The sequence below is a fragment of the Oncorhynchus kisutch genome, linkage group LG6 (assembly GCF_002021735.2).
Source record: "Oncorhynchus kisutch isolate 150728-3 linkage group LG6, Okis_V2, whole genome shotgun sequence".
In the NCBI taxonomy this organism is placed as follows: Eukaryota; Metazoa; Chordata; class Actinopteri; order Salmoniformes; family Salmonidae; genus Oncorhynchus; species Oncorhynchus kisutch.
Genome location: NC_034179.2, coordinates 4344508 through 4357246, shown reverse-complemented (window position 1 = coordinate 4357246; position 12739 = coordinate 4344508). Strand labels below are relative to the sequence as shown.

The 12739-nt window shown below is 43.5% G+C and overlaps 1 protein-coding gene across 1 annotated transcript; it reads left to right on the top strand.

Annotated features, from left to right (window-relative positions):
* Positions 1-4505: 4505 nt before the first annotated feature.
* Positions 4506-11550, top strand: LOC109880395 (dnaJ homolog subfamily C member 25-like). The gene is made up of 4 exons (XM_031826021.1): positions 4506-4880; positions 8247-8399; positions 8604-9074; positions 11323-11550. Exons 1-4 carry the CDS (start codon positions 4584-4586, stop codon positions 11443-11445), a joined length of 1044 nt encoding a protein of 347 aa, XP_031681881.1. The 5' UTR covers positions 4506-4583; the 3' UTR covers positions 11446-11550.
* Positions 11551-12739: the final 1189 nt, after the last annotated feature.

The following is a 12739-nucleotide window of genomic DNA, read 5'->3' as shown; positions in this document are numbered from 1 at the left end:
CTCGCCATCACTCACCGCTGTCATGAAATGGACTCACGTTAGCCACATTTCTGACTGAGCTCAATTGATAATGAAACGCAAATACAGGGATGAGTTTCTCTCTTTCATACACACTTTGAGAAATAATGAGGAGCGCCCACAATGTGTTTTGTGCCGGGAAGTGCTTAACCTTTAAAGAGTCTCTCTTAAAATGAACAAATGAATAAAACGCCACGTCCTGACCAAACAGCCACAGCATGCATGATGGTAAACCCAGGGAGCTATGTCAGAACAGGGCAGCATGCTTCAGGGAAACACTGGTTCAGGGAAACACTGGATCAGGGAAACACTGGATCAGGGAAACACTGGATCAGGGAAACACTGGATCAGGGAAACACTGGATCAGGGAAACACTGGTTCAGGGAAACACTGGATCAGGGAAACACTGGTTCAGGGAAACGGTGGTTATCTCTCATCGTATTATATGTGAGTTTCTCTTTCAAACAATCCCCTGGTCTTGTAAATTACACCGCTAATAGCTAACATTAGCCAAAGCAAGCTAGCTAGTTACTGATGGTGCAACCCTAAGTAACGGTACAGATGGAAAAATGACCAGGTCTACTGTACATCTTACTGTAGAAATGACCTGGCCTACTGTACATCTTACTGTAGAAATGACCTGGCCTACTGTACATCTTACTGTAGAAATGACCTGGCCTACTGTACATCTTACTGTAGAAATGACCAGGCCTACTGTACATCTTACTGTAGAAATGACCTGGCCTACTGTACATCTTACTGTAGAAATGACCAGGCCTACTGTACATCTTACTGTAGAAATGACCAGGCCTACTGTACATCTTACTGTAGAAATGACCAGGCCTACTGTACATCTTACTGTAGAAATGACCTGGCCTACTGTACATCTTACTGTAGAAATGACCTGGCCTACTGTACATCTTACTGTAGAAATGACAAGCTACGACCACGTGACTCACTGTCTGGAGGAGCCATCCATTGTGGTGAATGGGACGGTGTACCTAATAAACTGTCCGATGGAACAGTAACTGAATGCCTTGATACCTGTCTGCCTGCTTTATATAACAAGCCACATGACTAGGCTGTCTGTAGGAGTGAAACATGTTTTGTGAACGGGTGGTGTACCTAATAAACTGTATTTAGACCTAATAATACAATCTCACACACACACACAAACACGTGTGACTCAAAATCATTAGTATTGTAACCTTTCTGTGTCAACCCAGTGAACTGTGTGTGTGTCTTTCTAACCTCAATATAGATGTGTGTATCTGGGTATCTCCTGTTGAAAATGGTCCTCTTGTTGAACTCTTGGTTTCCATCCTTCTTGAACCCACCATGTTCTTATGGTGTCGCCAGATCACAGATCAGATCACAGCATACTGACCTGGTGCTACACGACACAGATACAGACAATACAATGGAGATGGACAGAAGGAAATAGAGGTTTGTACTGATTGAACATCAGATGTGATCAAATCAAAGTTCAATGGTCACATGATGTAGGCTAATTGCTGTAGTGAAATGCTAAATGCTGAGGTGAAATGCTAATTGCTGTAGTGAAATGCTAAATGCTGTAGTGAAATGCTAAATGCTGGGCTCTTCTCCTCAGTGCAATATACAAATCAAATGTATTTATAAAGCCCTTCTTACATCAGCTGATATCTCAAACTGCTGTACAGAAACCCAGCCTAAAACCCCCAAACAGCAAGCAATGCAGGTGTAGAAACACAGTGGCTAGGAAAAACTCCCTACAAAGGCCAAAACCTAGGAAGAAACCTAGAGAGGAACCAGGCTCTGAGGGGTGGCCAGTCCTCTTCTGGCTGTGCCGGGTGGAGAGGAACCAGGCTCTGAGGGGTGGCCAGTCCTCTTCTGGCTGTGCCGGGTGGAGAGGAACCAGGCTCTGAGTGGTGGCCAGTCCTCTTCTGGCTGTGCTGGGTGGAGATTATAACAGAACATGGCCAAGATGTTCAAACGTTCATAGATGACCAGCAGGGTCAGATAATAATAATCACAGTGGTTGTCGAGGGTGCAACAGGTCAGCAGGTGCGAGACAGCAGGTGCGGTAGAGAGAGAGAGTCGAAACAAGGTAGCAGGTCCGGTGAACAGGTCAGGGTTCCATAGCCGCTGGCAGAACAGTTGAAACTGGAGCAGCAGCACGGCCAGGTGGACTGGGGACAGCAAGGAGTCATCAGGCCAGGTAGTCCTGAGGCATGGTCCTAGGGCTCAGGTCCTCCGAGAGGGGAGGGAGAGGGAGAGAGAGAATTAGAGAGAGCATACTTAAATTCACACAGGACACCAGATAAGACAGGAGAAGTACTCCAGATATAACAGACTGACCCTAGCCCCCCGACACATAAACTACTGCAGCCTAAATACTGGAGGCTGAGACAGGATGGGTCAGGAGACACTGTGGCCCCATCCGAGGACACCCCCGGACAGGGCCAAACAGGAAGGATATAACCCCACCCACAGCCTAAACAACCATAACAACGTCCCGGCGATGAGTCCAGAGGATGGTGGTCACTAGGAATGGCCTGGGGAAGACCCTAATCTATGATGCGGAGACATGTTGTAAGTTTGTGTGTGTAAACATGTGTGACCTGACCAAAGCTAAAGATGGGTTCCCCTTGAAGTCTTATAGGAATATGTCCAGTTGGAATCAGGTACACTTTACAGAGCATTCAGAAAGTATTCAAACCCCTTCACATTTTCCACATATTGTTACGTTACAGCCTTATTCTAAAATGGCTTAAATTATATTTTCTTCCTCATCGATCTACACACAATACCCCATAACGACAAAGTAAAAACAGTTTTTTTTAAAAACATTTTGCAAATGTAAAAATAAAAAACAGAAAAACCTTTTTATGTTATGTTTTTCAGTTTCAGGTACTGGGAGACTAGTCAGGCTTGAGGGAAAGATGAATGGACCAACGTACAGAGAGATCCTTGATGAAAACCTGCTCCAGAGCGCTCAGGACCTCAGACTGGGGCGAAGGTTCACCTTCCAACAGGGCAACAACCCAAAGTACACAGCCAAGACAATGTAGGAGTGGCTTCGGGACAATTTTCTGAAAGTCTTTGAGTGGCCCAGCCAGAGCACGAACTTGAACCCGATCAAACATCTCTGGAGAGATCTGGAAAAAAAACTGTGCAGCGACGCTCCCCATCCAACCTGAAAGCTTGAGAGGATCTACAGAGAATAAACTCCCCAAATACATTTGTGCCAAGCTTGTAGCGTCATACCCAAGAAGAGTCGGACTGTAATCACTGCCAACGGTGCTTCAACAAAGTACTGAGGAAAGGGTCTGAATACTTATGTAAATGTGATATCATTTATATATATATATTTGCACACCAAAAAAACTGTTTTTGCTTTGTCATTATGGGGTATTGTGATGTCATTATGGGGTATTGTGATGTCATTATGGGGTATTGTGTGTAGATTTATGAGGGGGAAAAACAATATAATCCATTTTAGAATAAGGCTGTAACTTAACTGTGGTCTGAATACATTCCAAATGCACTGTATATGCAAACGTATGTGGATACCCCTTCAAATGAGTGGATTTGGCTTTTTATGAGCACATCTGTTGCTGACAGGTGTATAAAATCGAGCATACAGCCATGCGATCTCCATAGACAAACATTGGCAGTAGAATGGCCTTACTGAATGACTCCTTGCTGTCCCCAGTCCATCTGACTGTGTTGCTGCTCCAGTTTCAACTGTTCTGCCTTATTATTATACGACCATGCTGGTCATTTATGAACATTTGAACATCTTGGCCATGTTCTGTTATAATCTCCACCCGGCACAGCCAGAAGAGGACTGGCCACCCCACATAGCCTGGTTCCTCTCTACCCGGCACAGCCAGAAGAGGACTGGCCACCCCTCATAGCCTGGTTCCTCTCTACCCGGCACAGCCAGAAGAGGACTGGCCACCCCTCATAGCCTGGTTCCTCTCTAGGTTTCTTCCTAGGTTTTGGCCTTTCTAGGGAGTTTTTCCTAGCCACCGTGCTTCTACACCTGCATTGCTTGCTGTTTGGGGTTTTAGGCTGGGTTTCTGTACAGCACTTTGAGATATCAGCTGATGTACGAAGGGCTATATAAATACATTTGATTTGATTTGACTCAGTGACTTTCAACGTGGTACCATCATAGGATGTCACCTTTCCAACAAGTCAGTTGGTGAAATTTCTGCCACATCTTTATGATATATAATGTTCATAAACGCAACTTGACGGCAAGACACAGGTCGGAATGTCTGACTGAAATACGAGAGAAGTCGACTTATCTTTTGCGGTGATTGAATTTGTTTATAATATGCGGGGACATTATTGTTTGGTTGCGGGACAAAGGGCCAAAGTGTGGGACTGTCCCGCACAATCCGGGAAATGTGGTCACCCTAGGTTAGATAGCGGTGCGATTACTTCCCCCCCTCCCTCCCTTTTTTGTGAATAAATGTGCAATATACATTCCAAACTGTGAAAGGCAGCAAGACGCAACAAAGCGTCTAGTCTACCGGAAAGCAACACGAAGAAGAACTTGTGACGATAGTGAAATGGCTGCGCCCATGAAGAATGGGCGACACTTTGGTCAATGGATAGGCATTTTGTTATTTTGGGGGGGTCTCATACCCTCTGCCACGGCGCTTATCGAGGGACTTTATTGTGGCACGGAGATTTGTTACGATGTACTCGGAGTACCGAGAGATGCGGTTAAATCCGACATAGGTCGTGCATACAGACAGTTAGCCAGAAAGTATCACCCCGATAGATTCTCAAGTCTCACAGGCGAGACACGTGAAAGTGCTCATCAACATTTTTTGCTCATTGCAACTGCATATGAAACTCTGAAGGTAAGTGTAGAAACCCCAAAGATGATTCGTACCATAGACCTCCATTTCTCCAGCTCTCTGGCCAAGCTGGGGTTGCCGTCGGTTCTCGCTGACGTCAACTTATGTTGTATATGCCAATGTGGCACTTTTCTCTAACCTCTGAATCAGGCCCGCAGTCAATTTGATCCTTTATAGTGTACCAATACTGTCAATTACTATTTACTCAATAGACGTGAAGAGACTCAACAGTGAAGTGATCAGGATAGTCCCTTTTCACGGAGCTACCGTAGTAGTATCCTGAGAAAGGTAGAGCAGGTATTTATTTATTTATTTCACCTTTATTTAACCAGGTAGGCAAGTTGAGAACAAGTTCTCATTTACAATTGCGACCTGGCCAAGATAAAGCAAAGCAGTTCGACAGATACAACGACATAGAGTTACACATGGAGTAAAACAAACATACAGTCAATAATACAGTATAAACAAGTCTATATACAATGTGAGCAAATGAGGTGAGAAGGGAGGTAAAGGCAAAAAAAGGCCACGATGGCAAAGTAAATACAATATAGCAAGTAAAATACTGGAATTGTAGATTTGCAATGGAAGAATGTGCAAAGTAGAAATAAAAATAATGGGGTGCAAAGGAGCAAAATAAATAAATAAATAAATAAAATACAGTAGGGAAAGAGGTAGTTGTTTGGGCTAAATTATAGGTGGGCTATGTACAGGTGCAGTAATCTGTGAGCTGCTCTGACAGTTGGTGCTTAAAGCTAGTGAGGGAGATAAGTGTTTCCAGTTTGAGATTTTTGTAGTTCGTTCCAGTCATTGGCAGCAGAGAACTGGAAGGAGAGGCGGCCAAAGAAAGAATTGGTTTTGGGGGTGACTAGAGAGGTATACCTGCTGGAGCGTGTGCTACAGGTGGGAGATGCTATGGTGACCAGCGAGCTGAGATAAGGGGGGACTTTACCTAGTAGGGTCTTGTAGATGACATGGACCCAGTGGGTTTGGCGACGAGTATGAAGCGAGGGCCAGCCAACGAGAGCGTACAGGTCGCAATGGTGGGTAGTATATGGGGCTTTGGTGACAAAACGGATTGCACTGTGATAGACTGCATCCAATTTATTGAGTAGGGTATTGGAGGCTATTTTGTAAATGACATCGCCAAAGTCGAGGATTGGTAGGATGGTAAGTTTTACAAGGGTATGTTTGGCAGCATGAGTGAAGGATGCTTTGTTGCGAAATAGGAAGCCAATTCTAGATTTAACTTTGGATTGGAGATGTTTGATATAGGTCTGGAAGGAGAGTTTACAGTCTAACCAGACACCTAAGTATTTGTAGTTGTCCACGTATTCTATGTCAGCGCCGTCCAGAGTAGTGATGTTGGACAGGCGGGTAGGTGCAGGTAGCGATCGGTTGAAGAGCATGCATTTAGTTTTACTTGTATTTAAGAGCAATTGGAGGCCACGGAAGGAGAGTTGAATGGCATTGAAGCTTGCCTGGAGGGTTGTTAACACAGTGTCCAAAGAAGGGCCTGAAGTATACAGAATGGTGTCGTCTGCGTAGAGGTGGATCAGAGACTCACCAGCAGCAAGAGCGACCTCATTGATGTATACAGAGAAGAGAGTCGGTCCAAGAATTGAACCCTGTGGCACCCCCATAGAGACTGCCAGAGGTCCGGACAACCGGTCCTCCGATTTGACACACTGAACTCTATCAGAGAAGTAGTTGGTGAACCAGGCGAGGCAATCATTTGAGAAACCAAGGCTGTCGAGTCTGCCGATGAGGATGTGGTGATTGACAGAGTCGAAAGCCTTGGCCAGATCAATGAATACGGCTGCACAGTAATGTTTCTTATCGATGGCGGTTAAGATATCGTTTAGGACCTTTAGTGTGGCTGAGGTGCACCCATGACCAGCTCTGAAACCAGATTGCATAGCAGAGAAGGTATGGTGAGATTCGAAATGGTCGGTAATCTGTTTGTTGACTTGGCTTTCAAAGACCTTAGAAAGGCAGGGTAGGATAGATATAGGTCTGTAGCAGTTTGGTTCAAGAGTGTCCCCCCCTTTGAAGAGGGGGATGACCGCAGCTGCTTTCCAATCTTTGGGAATCTCAGACGACACGAAAGAGAGGTTGAACAGGCTAGTAATAGGGGTGGCAACAATTTCGGCAGATAATTTTAGAAAGAAAGGGTCCAGATTGTCTAGCCCGGCTGATTTGTAGGGGTCCAGATTTTGCAGCTCTTTCAGAACATCAGCTGAATGGATTTGGGAGAAGGAGAAATGGGGAAGGCTTGGGCGAGTTGCTATGGGGGGTGCAGTGCTGTTGACCGGGGTAGGAGTAGCCAGGTGGAAAGCATGGCCAGCCGTAGAAAAATGCTTATTGAAATTCTCAATTATGGTGGATTTATCAGTGATGACAGTGTTTCCTATCTTCAGTGCAGTGGGCAGCTGGGAGGAGGTGTTCTTATTCTCCATGGACTTTACAGTGTCCCAGAACTTTTTTGAGTTAGTGTTGCAGGAAGCAAATTTCTGCTTGAAAAAGCTAGCCTTAGCTTTTCTAACAGCCTGTGTATAATGGTGCTAGCTTCCCTGAACAGCTGCATATCATGGGGGCTGTTCGATGCTAATGCAGAACACCATAGGATGTTTTTGTGTTGGTTAAGGGCAGTCAGGTCTGGGGAGAACTAAGGGCTATATCTGTTCCTGGTTCTAAATTTCTTAAATGGGGCATGTTTATTTAAGATGGTTAGGAAGGCATTTAAAAAAATATCCAGGCATCCTCTACTGACGGGATGAGATCAATATCCTTCCAGGATACCCCGGCCAGGTCGATTTAGAAAGGCCTGCTCGCTGAAGTGTTTCAGGGAGCATTTGACAGTGATGAGTGGAGGTCGTTTGACCGCTGACCCATTACGGATGCAGGCAATGAGGCAGTATGTCCTTCCTGCTTCTTAAAGTAGGGGTGCTGATCTAGGATCAGGGCCCCCATGGCTATATTCTCTTGTTTGTTGTCATCTAAAAGGCAAAAACTGATCCTAAGTAAGCACTCCTACTCATAGATGCTTCATATATACATAAAGCTGGAAATCATTCTGATAAGGGGCAGATAGCCTAGTGGTTAGCGCGTTGGGCCAGTAACCGAAAGGTTGCTGGATCAAATCCCCGAACTGACAAGGTAAAAAATCTGTCATTCTGAACAAGGCAGTTAACCCACTGTTCCTAGGCTGTCATTAAAAATAAGAATTTGTTCTTAACTTACTTGCCTAGTTAAATAAAGTTAATATATATATTTTTAAATAATCTTCTTGTATTCTTGTTACTAGGCCTATTGTCTAGTGGTCGTAATAAAGGAAGGTGAAAATAAGAGCCATTTCCTCCTGTGTATTAGGATGAAGACTCCCGTAGAGACTACGACTACATGCTGGACCACCCTGAAGAGTACTACAGCCACTACTACACCTACTACAGGAGACGACTGGCACCTAAAGTGGACGTACGGATTGTCATTCTGGTCACCGTGGTTGCTATATCCATCTTTCAGGTACAGTCGTATCTTCACATACTCTCAAAAGTCTTTTGGCTTAAATGCAATTATATATTTCAATGGAAATTGTTTCCACACTAAAACCAAATAGTCCCCATGTGGCAACCTATTTCATGTTCATAGGGCTCTGGTCAAAAGAAGTGCACTGAATAGGGAATAGGTTGCCATTTGGGAAACATTCTAACACTTTTCTTCCTTCAGTACTACAGTTGGTGGGCCGGCTACACTGAAGCCATCAACTACCTATCAACGGTCCCCAAGTTTCGTATCCAGGCGACAGAGATAGCCAAGCAGCTGGGTCTCCTGAACAAGACAAAAGAGAAGGGCAAGAACCGACGGTCCAAAGAGGAGATCCGGGAACAGGAAGAAGAGATCATCCGTGACATCATCAAGAACAAGATCGACATTAAGGGAGGATACCAGAAGCCTAAAATCTTGGACATCCTGCTCTGTCAGATTGTCCTGTTCCCTTACTGCCTGTGTGCCTATGTGGTCTGGTACTGTAAGTGGATCTACAGGTTCACCATCTGCAGAGAGGAGTACGGAGACGAGGAGAAGCTCTACATCATCAGGAGGAACATGAAGATGTCTCAGTCTCAGTTCGACAGTCTGGAGGCGGAGCAGAGAGACACCTTACTGGAGAGGCAGCTCTGGATCAAAGACAACTATGAGGTCTGTAGTAATGTAGGAGTAGTAGTAGTAGTGGGGGGGGTGGAAGAAGTTGTTGTAGTATTATAGTAGTAGTGGTGGGGGGGGCGGAAGAAGTTGTAGTATTATAGTATCTAGTATTATAGTAGTGGTGGTGGGGGGACGGCAGAAGTTGTTGTAGTATTATAGTATCTAGTATTATAGTATGTAGTATTATAGTAGTAGTGGTGGGGGGGGGTGGCAGAAGTTGTAGTATTATAGTATCTAGTATTATAGTATCTAGTATTATAGTAGTGGTGGTGGGGGACGGCAGAAGTTGTTGTAGTATTATAGTATCTAGTATTATAGTATCTAGTATTATAGTAGTAGTGGTGGGGGGACGGCAGTAGTTGTTGTAGTATTATAGTATCTAGTATTATAGTAGTAGTGGTGGGACGGGACGGCAGAAGTTGTTGTAGTATTATAGTATCTAGTGTTATAGTATCTAGTATTATAGTAGTAGTGGTGGGGGGACGGCAGTAGTTGTTGTAGTATTATAGTATCTAGTATTATAGTAGTAGTGGTGGGGGGGGACAGGAGTTGTTGTAGTATTATAGTAGTGGTGGGTGGACGGCAGTAGTTGTTGTAGTATTATAGTATCTAGTATTATAGTAGTAGTGGTGGGGGGACAGGAGTTGTTGTAGTATTATAGTATCTAGTATTAAAGTAGTAGTGGTGGGGGGGGTGACAGAAGTTGTTGTATTATAGTAGTAGTAGTAGTAGTAGTAGTAGTAGTATCACTGGTATAGTAGTATAGAGCTAGTAGTAACGCTGTCACAGTATTAGTAGCAGTAATATTATGTAGTAGTTGTATAGTTATAGTTGTAGTAGCTAGTAACAGTAGTAGTATAGTTGTATTAGGATATTTGTAGAAGTATAGTTGTAGTAGCAGTACTGTAGTAGTATAGTTGTAGTAGTTGTAGCAGTATATTTGTAGTAGCAGTAGTGTAGTAGTATGATATGTAGTAGTATAGTTGTAGCAGTATAGTTGCAGTGGTGTAGTAGTATGATTTGTAGTAGTATAGTTGTTGTAGTTGCAGCAGTGTAGTTGCAGTAGTGTAGTTGTAGTAGCAGTAGTGTAGTTGTAGTTGTAGCAGTGTAGTTGTAGTAGCAGTAGTGTAGTTGTAGCAATATAGTTGTAGTAGCAGCAGTGTAGTTGTAGCAGTGTAGTTGTAGCAATATAGTTGTAGTAGCAGCAGTGTAGTTGTAGCAATATAGTTGTAGTAGCAGCAGTGTAGTTGTAGCAGTGTAGTTGTAGCAATATAGTTGTAGTAGCAGCAGTGTAGTTGTAGCAATATAGTTGTAGTAGCAGCAGTGTAGTTGTAGCAATATAGTTGTAGTAGCAGCAGTGTAGTTGTAGCAGTGTAGTTGTAGCAATATAGTTGTAGTAGCAGCAGTGTAGTTGTAGCAATATAGTTGTAGTAGCAGCAGTGTAGTTGTAGCAGTTGTAGCAATATAGTTGTAGTAGCAGCAGTGTAGTTGTAGCAGTTGTAGCAATATAGTTGTAGTAGCAGCAGTGTAGTTGTAGCAGTTGTAGCAATATAGTTGTAGTAGCAGCAGTGTAGTTGTAGCAGTTGTAGCAATATAGTTGTAGTAGTAGCAGCAGTGTAGTTGTAGCAGTTGTAGCAATATAGTTGTAGTAGCAGCAGTGTAGTTGTAGCAGTTGTAGCAATATAGTTGTAGTAGCAGCAGTGTAGTTGTAGCAGTTGTAGCAATATAGTTGTAGTAGCAGCAGTGTAGTTGTAGCAGTTGTAGCAATATAGTTGTAGTAGCAGCAGTGTAGTTGTAGCAGTTGTAGCAATATAGTTGTAGTAGCAGCAATATAGTTGTAGTAGCAGCAGTGTAGTTGTAGCAGTTGTAGCAATATAGTTGTAGTAGCAGCAGTGTAGTTGTAGCAGTTGTAGCAATATAGTTGTAGTAGCAGCAGCAGTGTAGTTGTAGCAGTTGTAGCAATATAGTTGTAGTAGTAGCAGCAGTGTAGTTGTAGCAGTTGTAGCAATATAGTTGTAGTAGCAGCAGTGTAGTTGTAGCAATATAGTTGTAGTAGTAACAGTGTGAAGCTTTGCACCATGTATTACAATGTGATCACAACATATAGGTGTTTTGCCAACTCCATGTTTGGCAAAGGGGGGCAGAAACAGACTGACACTAATGGGAAATGGTTACAGATTTAAAACCCCAAATGATTTCTGAATGTGTTTCTACAGTTCTATTGTTTTCTGTTGTTGTACAGGTGTACAAGGAAGAACAGGAGGAAGAGATGAAGACGAAGATGGCCCTGGACCCCAGGTGGAAGAGGTACCGACGGTGGATGAAGAATGAAGGACCTGGACGACTCACTTTTATTGACGATTGACAACATGCCTATCAATAATCACACCTGACTTGTGCCTGTTATACAGTCACACTGTGTTTGTATACCTGTGTATTTGTGAATAAATCTACTGATGATGTTTATACAGATGATTAACAATAATTCCTGTTTGTACGGAATGGTAACATTATTTTCAAGAGATATTCTATCGGGACAGAGATCTTTTATATAATGATGAGATGCTCATGTCTCCGCCCTAACGACAGGAGTCGTTGTCCCGACAGGCAATAATCTTTGGTCTGCTTAAGCCCATAGAAATGCATTGGGCTTATTTTGGACAGAGTTTGGCGAGGGATAACCCTCCTCTTTGATAGAAGACACAAGTGGAGTCTATATCATAGGTTCTCGTCTTCAAACCGCTGCTTGAAGTGTTGCCCCATCATATTTCCTCACACTGTTGCTCTCTGTTATTGTGCATGAGCATTTAGTTGGATAGAGGGCACACTTAACAACGGTAAAAGATGAGCTCTAGTATATCTCTATGTTCATATATCCTCTATACTCATTTATTAATGAGTAGTACTTCAAATTATCATTTTTTTTCATGGATTGGGGACATTTTAAGATGAACGGTATTTGTATAGCTTTTAAGGTATATTGAATCTTTTTGCAGTGTACTCACTACTGGTGCTGCCTTTCATCAAATGGTCTTTCAGCGTTCTGCCTGTATCAGAAACCTGCCTGAAGGAGCTGCTCTTATTACGAAGCCTACTGTATTTGGAACACAACCCAGGGTTTACAGTCCGTTGTAGCTGCTCGTCTGTCATCCCATCAGATCCAAATTAGCTCTACTTCTGGTCTTCGTTGGTCCGTGAACCATTGGGGGCTCCCGAGTGGCGCAGCGGTCTAAGGCATCGCAGTGCTAGACGGCGTCACTACAGACCCTGGTTCAATCCTGGGCTGTATCACAACCGGCCGTGATCGGAAGTCCCATAGGGCGGCACACTATTGACCCAGTGTCGTCCTGGTTAGGGTTTGGCCGGTGTAAGCCTTAATTGTAAATAAGAATTTTGTTATTGACTGACTTGCCTAGTTCAATAAAGGAACAGTCGTCATCTGGGTCAAACCTCCCCGTAATCTGAATGACACTGTTTTACCTGGGAAGACTGTTTTGAATCACAGTTGAAATTACCGGTACACACAATTATACAAAGTATTCATAACCCCTCCTAAAATATTAAAAATGATATATTTTAACTGTGGATGTCTTTGTCATACACAGTTGAAGTCCGAAGTTTACATACACCTTAGCCAAATACATTTCAACTCTGTTTTT

Bases quoted from the DNA above. Each gene is read 5' to 3' on its own strand.
- LOC109880395 (XM_031826021.1), top strand. From the start codon at position 4,584: ATGGCTGCGCCCATGAAGAATGGGCGACACTTTGGTCAATGGATAGGC. The intron at 8,400-8,603 runs GTACAGTCGTAT...TTCTTCCTTCAG, and splicing joins TTGCTATATCCATCTTTCAG to TACTACAGTTGGTGGGCCGG. The intron at 9,075-11,322 runs GTCTGTAGTAAT...GTTGTTGTACAG, and splicing joins GGATCAAAGACAACTATGAG to GTGTACAAGGAAGAACAGGA.